The sequence below is a fragment of the Sitodiplosis mosellana genome, unplaced genomic scaffold (genome assembly GCF_009176505.1).
Source record: "Sitodiplosis mosellana isolate CC-2019 unplaced genomic scaffold, AAFC_SMos_1.0 Smas_scaffold_6197, whole genome shotgun sequence".
Classification (NCBI taxonomy): Eukaryota; Metazoa; Arthropoda; class Insecta; order Diptera; family Cecidomyiidae; genus Sitodiplosis; species Sitodiplosis mosellana.
The window spans coordinates 9,054,180-9,064,219 of record NW_022601438.1 but is presented as its reverse complement, the minus strand read 5'-3'; the positions used below and the strand labels follow the sequence as shown (position 1 = coordinate 9,064,219).

Sequence of the window (10,040 nt, the reverse complement as noted above, 5' to 3'; positions counted from 1 at the left end):
AAAATTCCACCGTTTCAAGTATTTGAGCGAATTTTACTTGGAAAGAATTCTTAAATTCGAATAAGAAAATACAGTTAAAAGCTGTTATTCGCCCTAGGCGTCTCCACTTTCACCGATAAACATCTATAGTAATGTGGATTTTTTTTTAACAAATAATTCGCCACAATTCGTCTTGTTTATATAAACAGAAACATTCTGTTGATTTATTTCATTAAGTTTTCAAGAAGTTTTAAACGAAACTTTTAAATGAAAAAAAAAATTGAAACGAAAGAAGGACGTGACTCATCACTGAAAGCTGTAGACTCTACGTATTAAAATCGAACCATCAGTCTACTCAGTCGCAGTCTTCTTTTTAATATTGTTAAAAAAAATCATTTTTCGGCGTTATTATCCCAGTAGTTTGCTTAAAACTTACCCTTTTTTTTAATTTCAAAAGCGCAGCTCCCACAAAAACTAGTATAAAAACACTCACAGAATTGTAACACTCTTTGGCTATGATTATTTGAAATAATCACGATAAAATAATTTATTTTCATTGTTAAGATTTGTTTTGTTTTTTTATTTAGAAGTAAAAGACTTCCGGCAACGAACGGAAACAAAAATTGTGCAAATTTTATGGAATTTTGAAAACTTTCAATATCATTTCCATTATTTAAATGGAACAAATTTTGGTTCGAGTAAAATTCATTGCTTATGGATTTTTAGATCTGAAATTTTAAAGTTTTGCTAAAATCAAATGACAAATAAATTGATTGGAATATTTGAGACTGTGAGAATGAAAATGGCAATACAAGAATAAACATTCTGAAACGCATCAAGAAAAAAAAAATCGCAAAAATGAATCATGAGTTCTGAATATGCAAAAGTGAAACATGAATTTACATGGACAGCATAGGAGGTTCATGGTTCACTTTTGCATATTCAGAACTCATGATTCACTTTTGCGAATTTTTTTTTCTTGATGCGCTTCAGAATGTTTATTCCTGTATTGCCATTTTCATTCTCACAGCCTCATTTATTTGTGTGATTTTTTTTCACTCTCTCTTTTTCTTCTTTTTTTTTGATGAATGAATCTTTTTATTGAAAAACACACATAGAGACATTTGAAGATAAGAATGTGAATATGTGTTGAATTGATTTGAATGTTACGAGATCATTGCATGGTATTCATATCTCTCATTGTTTTTTTTTTTTGTTCGATGGCTTCCGAAACTATAATAATACATTTAAATTCTGAAGAAAAAAAAAAGAGTCTGGTTTCGTTTTTCTCTTTTGCTCCATGTTGAATGTAATATGGAAGGGAGATCTAGTTGTAGTGAAATGAAATGCAATGCACGTCTCCACTGTTAAGTCGAGCAGAAATGAGAAATAAAGAAAAATCCAGCGAATAAAGCACACGAGACAGTATAAGGCATCCGGATATGCCATAGTATTTATTTAAATCGATTTTCTTTTGTTTTCCATACGGAATTTTGTGCGAGTAACTCTGTTTCATTTTCTCTTACTTTGACGAAAGGAAAAAAAACAACATTTTTTTTCTCATAATTTTTGACAGAGAAAATATGTCAGAAGATCTATTGATATTGAACGAAATAAATGTGTAGTATCATTTGTGAACATTGTCGATACGTATGATTATCATAAATGTCACAATAATTCGTCGATTCCATTTGGAATTAGGTATTTGGTGTAGTGTTTTTGATGTTGTTGTATTGTTTTACTATTCTTCTATCACGCAACTACAGGTTGCTGTTTTACTCTACTACGAACTAAATAATCAATTTTTTTTCTTATTTTGATTCCAAGTTTAGAACAGTGTGTATTTCTCAAATGGAAAAAAAAAATACGATATTTTTTTGGTCACGGTAAACCGGAGATATCTATCAAGAATTCAAAGCAATGAATCGGAAAATAGTTTGAATGCAATCGCACGTCGCATGTTGTCGATGATGTTGATTGTGTGTAAGTGTTGTTCTTCCGTTTATAATTTTTTTTCTTGATTAATTTTTCTTCTGTTTCATTTTTTTTTCTTTTATTTTTAATTACAATCGGTGTGATTTCGTTTGGATATGTGCTTGACACGTAATCCCTTTTTTTGTACATTTTGTGTGTAGTTTCATTTAAGACTAACATCTTATTGTTTTGCTGTAGTTGGTTTTTTTTTATTTTGTTTTCTAGAAAAATGGAATTCATAAATGCTCGCGCGCGCGTTATAATTTAAACTTATTGAAGAACAAAGCGTCAGTGATTGATCACATAGTCTGTCTCTCATCGCTGAGAATAGATGGTTTTCGATTTAATGGTTTGTTTTGTGAAAATGAACAAAATAGGAAAATATTAACCAAAACAAAGAGAGAATATTCACGAACAACCAAAACATAAAAACAAACAAGAAAAAAAGTTTCAATTATACAATTGGTTTTTCTTTTGCAAAATATCAAAATGCAAAACAAAAGAAAAACGCACGAAGGAACAGAACAGAGAATTAGAAATGTATGAGTTTTCCTAAATTATTAGACATACTGGTAGTTATCGGTAGCTCTTAGTAAGGGTTCGTGTTCAATGCTCTTTTCTAATTCAAAATATGTCATCCAGTCAGTTTTCACTGGTTGTACCAGGCCAAAGCAGCTACATTCAAAGAAATCAGCCAGATTTTTGATTGGTCCACGGTTGAATGGACTCTTTCCACCAGCCGCTTGGAAATGACGATAGCGACCACGATTCATTCGCTCATTTGTTGTCATGCCCAACCATACAATCTGATATGTTTGACAAATTGTCAGTAATGCTACCCATCCTATGTGAAGCAATGCGTTGGCAATAACCCAACCGATCCAAGGATTGCACTGACCAATCGCAACTATTGAGTTGATGGGACCTTTTGTAGAGGAAAAAAAAACCAATTCCATGCAAATATTTTTCGTGAAATACACTTTTCACCCGCGAAATTCAATGAAAAAGTCGCGTACCTTCTTCCATTGTAATATTGCAGGCGCTCATATAGAAATTAGCTCCACCGTAAATCATCCAACTGCACATCATCAGCAAGGCATACAGGAATCCCATGAAATATTTGTGATTATTTGCACCTTTGAAGAAGAAACCGAATATTTTCAATTAAATATTTTTTTCATGTGTGTTTAACTTCTGTTGAAAATGACGAAGCTTCTGGTTAGGACTTCCAGCCAGGCTAGAACGTGTCAAATTGCAAAAAAAAATGAACAAATAATTGCATGATTACCAATGCAGTTGCCTATCCATGGGCAATGATGGTCGAAGCGAGCAACACAACGATCACAAACTGAACAATGCTTAGATCGAACCGGCCGTCTCACCAAGCATCCCGAACAGAATAAGGCCGATTCAAAGCCACTGCCACCTCGTTCCGATAATTCGATTATTGTCTAAGTGGAAAGAGTAAAATATTACAAGTGTTGACGCGACTGAGTACGTTATACGTCATCCCCAACGAAGATTTATTTGATAGTTCTTTAATTTCAAAATAAAATTGCTTCATTTCAGTTCTTACCCGGAATCTCTGCTCTTGTGTTGGTTTTATAACACCCGGATCACCGCGCCATGCTTTCAAAAAGCAATACCATAGAATGAAACTAGATAATAGGAATAGAAGGGTGGTTGTCGATGAAACGGTGGGTGCAATATATCCAAACCATGTCACATAAAACCAAAGCTTTGTTGCCATATAAACACTAAGTGGTAACAGTGACATTAAGTGTTCATCAAACATTGTTTTGCCTATACTATGAACGGCTCCATACAGACAGCCCAACAGGAAAAATTTGATTATATACAGTGTGTCCGCACCAAATATTAGACCAGCTATATAGAAAGTTAGAAATGGTGTTGCAACCATTGCATACCATCGGACCCGCTAAAATGACAAATGAAAGAAAAAAAAACGAAGAACATTCGTTGGTCAATCGAAAATTTCTTACATCATTTCCGATCATTGATTTGCCACTCACTTTATCTATTGTTAACTTGATAATGAAATTTTGCCGTTGACTTGACTGACTCTCCTCGCGAATGCGTTCCATCACCTTTGAACCGATCCAAATTGATCCAGCATTAACTTGTAGCATCTTCAGTGGTGTGTCACCACGTAAATTTGCAATATCTAAACTAGCTTTTCCCTGTGAATAGAGAAAAAAAGATTGTTTCTCTTGATTAGGAAGTCTTAGGTTAAAATCCACATAAATGTAATAAAATTCTTGCAGAGGCCAAAGTCGAACACTATCCCGAGAGTGATGACATTCAATTCACATACCTTTAATATTAATGTGCTTATTGCTGTAGTATTTCTGGCTAGGATTGCCCAATGTAGTGCAGTATTTCCATGTGATGAGTCGACTAGGCTTGGATTTGCGCCGAGCGTGAGGAGCAATCGAACGGGATCCAATGCACAGACTTTCCATGAAGCCCACATCAATGCCGTCATTCCGCCGCGATCGTGTAGATCTGGATTCACGCCGCGTGCAATGAAATATGCCACAAGCGCTGTGTGTCCGAATTGTGCGGCCAAATGTATGCACGAGCATCCTTCAGCATCTCGTAGGCTTGGATCAGCACCGGCTGCCATCAGCAGAACCACTGCATTTAAATGGCCTTGTCGTGTGGCCCAGTGTAACGGTGTTGCATGCAATTCACCACCGATTGAATCAACACTAGCACCACGTTCCAGAAACAATTTGATAATTTCTTTGCGATTATTTATGGCCGCCCAATGGAGTAGGCTCACCGTTTCACTATCTGGTTGATTGACATCCCATCCAGCGTCGAGCAGTTCTTTGACACGAGCAACGGCACCGTATTGCGTTGCCTTGACAATATCGAATCCACTGTAGTCATCAACTGGTGGCACCACGGGCTCATTTACAATTAAACCCTCACGATCGCGTTCGGGCTGTGTGCAGCCAGCTGCTGTACAAGCACTTTGATACATTCTGACCCAGAATTTTATCAATCAAATCCCAATTTACACAGTACAACAGTTCTCTTCCACTGTCCCTTGTTGGCGCTACAAAAAACAAAATCGGAACTGTTGAAATGTTTGAACCACTTTTATCGATTTAGTAAATATACGAATCATGTTTTCAAATTAAATATGCACGCAATAATTCTATCATTTTTATCGCATATCCATACACCGAAATACAATTTTTAGTGTCAATGAAACAAACAACAAGAAGAGAAAAAAAAAAATATCCATCCAGTAAAATATCACGCATAAGTATAATCAATAATTATTTGTTAAACAAGCAAACACTCTCAAACGCAGACGACATAGACTCAATAAAATATATGACATCGAATTTTTACCTGCGTTTATCTAGTTGAAATGAAGACGAAGAAAAATAAAACAGGAAAAGAAACGGTTATCGAAGCTATTTTATGCGATTTATCAATTTTCTATACATTATTTTTGCGATTTATGCGCGTTTGCATGCATTTTCTTTGGTCCAAACACAGCACACAGTTCGATTTGATACTTCGTTGAATTTTCTGTTTTAATCCACTTTATCCTTTTTTTTATTGTTCTGTGCGATACAAGCGAGAAACATTGGTATTGAATCTCTTTTAGGCAACAAAAAAATACGTTCCATTTGACATCTGTCACTTGACTGCAGCAAAGGCGCGACAATACAGCGGACTGTCTGTGTGCGTGTATGTGCGCGTGTGGTAGTATAGATGTGCATGTGGACTTCGTGAACACTCACGCGCCCCCACTTGTCACAGTAAATTTTATCAATTTCACTATACCAACCGCAGAGATTCCTTTAGTCGATCACTTCATTCAAACTAATGCAACTCTTTGCACATGTCGATTTTCGTTTTTTCTTTCGAGTTTAACGATTACAACTTTACGATGAGTTGACACCATATATCGTAAGAATTTCATGATTCATCAATGATTAAATACGAAAATATCACTTCACGTGTGGATTGGACGATGCGATATGCTTTCCGCATATAGATTAGATACGGTCAAATCAGCAAAATATATTGCTCAGCCGAATTTTTTTTAATGAAATGCATTTAAAATCACTTCAACCATGTTATTGTACACCAAACTTAAATTGTTCTTCTATTCGTCACTTTTCCCGCCGATTCATCCATGATTTCTTTTCAATTTAAAGATGATATAAAAGACTTGCTGACTCAACCTTCGAGCCTGTTATCAAATGCTTGTATTCCAGAGAGAAAAGAAGTGCAAAACAAGTTTCAGTGCGAAATTGAAATGAATTTCATTTTGCCGATATTGAGGCTAATAGTATAGAAAGCTATCATGTACGCCAGATGGAGTTGAGTGCCACTTATTTACCGTTGATATTACAAATGTATAACTGAATTGGTTCGTTTGAATATTTCCAAAAAAAATAAACGGTACAACGAGCGAACATTTTTATTTCATAAGAAAAAAAAAACGGGGATTTCTTTTTGCGTAGATTTTTTTTCTCAATACATTCAAAAAATAATTTCTGAAAAAATATCTCACAACATCCCGTGCTTTAATTATGTTTTGTTATGACCATTTTTGAAGAATTTACAAGGTAAATAATACTGTTTCGGTAGTACACGAAGAAAATCATCAATTTAATATGAGAAAATGTTGACAATTTTCTCGAATTTTTGGAAAATCTTGATCGAATTCATCGATTTAGGCCGTTTTTGACAACAGCATGCTTCAAATCACTTCAAATATTATTGAAATGAGAGTTGAGGGTTCAACCATCAAACAACGTTTGTTTGTGTCGAATGCTCGCTACGAGTACGGAAGAGAAAACATCGGTTGTTACATAGTCATCCTCCATTCTTTTTCTATTCTCTTTTTCATTTGCATCAGTGCTTACACAATGCAACGGTGTGGATTTTCCTCTAGATACTCTGGAATATTATATACTGCAAAAAACAGAAAAAATGGCCAGGATCAATATCTCAGATTGGATAAATTTGATTATGAATTGGAAAATTCACATTTCAATTCAATAACACCCAATGACTAGATGAAACGGTAATGCAATCACACGTGCCATTTCAAGGTTTCAGTGTTTTTTTTGACACAAATTCAGTTTTGTTTTTCACCGAGAAAGTAAATTCCTCGAAAGTATTGATTTTAGAAACGAAACAAAAAAATATCATCACTAATTGATTGGGGTATATATTTTGCATTGATGATTTAATGGGCGTGATTTAATAGGTTGAGAAGGACTCGAATAATTAAATTGAATCGACAGTGTGAATTGAATTTTCTCCAGAGTGTGATTGTGTGTATTTGTGTGTGTGACGGGTCTAAACTTATGATTGTCAATGACGAAATTTTTCTTTTTCTCTCATCTCATGTTGTCGTTGTCATCTTTGTTGTTTGCCGCTTGTGAACTGGACACACGCGCGCGCAAATTCATTAATAGAATGTTGATTGCGTTAACAAACAAACAAAATACGCAAATTTTTGTTGCAACTAAATTTAGATCAAAACAAAAAGACAATGAGAGCGCAACAACTAGCGCAAACCCAAATGGCAAATAATAGCCTAGTTGAATGAGGTGTAAACGATGAGGGGCGGCATGCATGTTAAAAATTAGAGACAACAACAACGACGGCAACGACAACGACGACGACAACGATGTCGATAACAATCAATGAAATTCATCTGGAACAGTTAGCAAATAGTTAGTAAAATGAATATCACATAGCTCGATACCGAGCCCAAATTACGTCACATTTGACTTTGCCATCAATACGTTCATTCGAACGCCAAATGAACGTTGAATGGGTTCGAATGTGTGATTTTTCATGGCAAAACAAATGAAAATGGTTGCATTGAGAACAAAACAAACGAGCATATATGCGTCAGCGCGCGTTGCACATCCAATTGTAAGGGATCGCCAAGTACGCGCAATCAAATGCTTATGCATTTTCATTATGCAACGGAACACACAGCGAAGAAAGAAAAAAAAAACATATAAAGAAACAACAATGATATGCCACGAGATTTGTAAACAAAAAAGAAAACACAACAAAAGATGGATATACATTCGAAGAGCAAAAAGTAAAATGAACGAGAGGAAAAATAAACGCACACCACATAAATAACATTTTCACATGAGAGAATTCGGCAGTTGATGAAAAAGCATCGGCCGAACATTTGATATTCTGTGTCGTCTAATCGCATTGGCATTGATCAATGAAATTTCGGAAGTGTCGAAAAACTGATTTCGCGCATCAAGCGCATGCCTGAGTTGGAACTTTGAGGGGGAAAATTGCGTCTTAAAATATAGCAATAAGAAATAATAAATGCGGTCTCGCCACCGCACAACACAAGTCACGAGTTCTAAAATTAATGATGATACTCTTTCGTTTTCGCCTCTCTGTTTTGCTCTTTTCTGCATTTTCGCGTGTCAGCGCGCACGCCAGTTTTTCCCGTGTCGCTGCTGAATGTAAGCGTTGGAGTGTGTGTGTGTCTATATGGAACGGGATCAGGGAAAAAAAAACAAGCATACGATACTAAATTCGGTCCACAATATGAGCCAAATATTCGTCGTCACTTCAAAGCGCAACACATCCCAAAATATACACAATTTAATTTAAGCAAGACGTCACACGAAACCAATATCGCGCGATTTTTTTCCACCGCTTCTTCTTATTCTTCTTGTTCATACTTTGTTTTCGTTTAGATAAACAGCTGTTGTGATTCAATTATTTCCGTTTATTAGACGCAAACACTTCCTTGTATAACGGCCACAGTCAATTAACTCTTTCTATAGTCGAAATAAAGAATCTTAAATAATTAATCAGAACAAAAAGCGCAGTTTTTTTTTCTTCTTTCAGTTTGTTCGTTTGTCTCTCCGTTGATGTTCATAAAACATCACTCAGCATTCGCAACAACAAACGTCTCATTGTTTGAGATATTGAATGTATCATTCTTGAATTGTGATAAATCAAAATTAAATCGAATTTGCGCAAAGCAACATGTTTTATTTTTAGCATCAGCGCAATTTTGGATGTTTGGCCTACACCAATAAATGTGCGCACGCTGCGCACAATTGTGATAAACTTTAATGGGATGTAATGAAAATTTGGCTGAAATTTCTTTTTATATGGATTTCGTAAGCGGACGGTACATTCACCGGCCAAAAATTGAACAGATCTCACTGATTCCCACACATATACATATAAAAAAAGGACTATTACGCCTCTGTGGCTCTTGCATTGTATTACTCTTGATATCTTTTTAGGCTGAGACCTTTTATTCTCCCTTTCTCTCCATCCATTCAACGATCGTTAAGCATGCGAATCACTTTTTTCAATTGGAAATATCTAGTTTCAACAAAGAATACGGTCGATTGTCGGACAAACCATTTTGCCGGAAGACATTTGTACACACGAAAAATCGATCGTTTTCAATTCAGTTAGGCAAATTAAGACATTGCGAATGCAGCAGCTTCATTAGCTCGCGGCCCAACTTGTAAAGAGCATTTGAAAGAGAATCAATGCGGTCATACATGAACGATGAACGTGAGATTAATGTTAATTGCTACCAAAAAACGGTGATACAAGAAAAATGATACGTTAATGACGGTTTACACAAAAAAATGGGGAAATTCATGCAAACGAGTTGAATGCATCAGTTCATCAGTTGGGCTGGTGGTGATGTCAATTAAAGATCTGGTTCTGCGACGCAATCAATCGGTGGCATATACCGCCGCATCGTTACAAAAAATCGCATTTCTTCGGTGCACAATGTGCACTGCACATTTCACATTTTTCACTTCACCTGACCTGAATCATTACGTTTCGAATCAGGCGATTGCCAAAAATTGCAGTTTTTTCAGTTTTGGAGCAGTGTGAACGATGCACACACAACACTCTCTATCGGATTAAACCATAAAATAATCCATCGAATGAATTGTGTCGATTGGATACGATGTATAAATCCGACATGTGATCTCCGTGTGCACAACAGAAGTAGTAGCAGCAAAAAAATGCGAACAAGACATGAAGAGTGAATGTGATTGTGA

At 35.7% G+C, this 10,040-nt stretch overlaps 1 protein-coding gene across 1 annotated transcript; it reads right to left on the bottom strand.

The window, feature by feature from the left end:
• Positions 1-2,137: 2,137 nt before the first annotated feature.
• On the bottom strand, positions 2,138-6,201 carry LOC129577009 (palmitoyltransferase Hip14). Its single transcript, XM_055463354.1, has 7 exons — positions 5,341-6,201; positions 4,289-5,038; positions 3,987-4,154; positions 3,530-3,892; positions 3,242-3,404; positions 2,970-3,089; positions 2,138-2,878 (listed from the first exon to the last, which is right to left on the bottom strand). The coding sequence occupies exons 2-7, from the start codon at positions 4,961-4,963 to the stop codon at positions 2,514-2,516; spliced, it is 1,854 nt and encodes a 617-aa protein (XP_055319329.1). The 5' UTR covers positions 4,964-5,038; positions 5,341-6,201; the 3' UTR covers positions 2,138-2,513.
• Positions 6,202-10,040: the final 3,839 nt, after the last annotated feature.

Coding starts and splice junctions, on each gene's coding strand:
- LOC129577009 (XM_055463354.1), bottom strand. CDS start 4,963: ATGTATCAAAGTGCTTGTACAGCAGCTGGCTGCACACAGCCCGAACGC. Junction 3,893..3,986: donor TCAAGTTAACAATAGATAAA/GTGAGTGGCAAA, acceptor TTGTCATTTTAG/CGGGTCCGATGGTATGCAAT. Junction 2,879..2,969: donor CAATATTACAATGGAAGAAG/GTACGCGACTTT, acceptor CCTCTACAAAAG/GTCCCATCAACTCAATAGTT.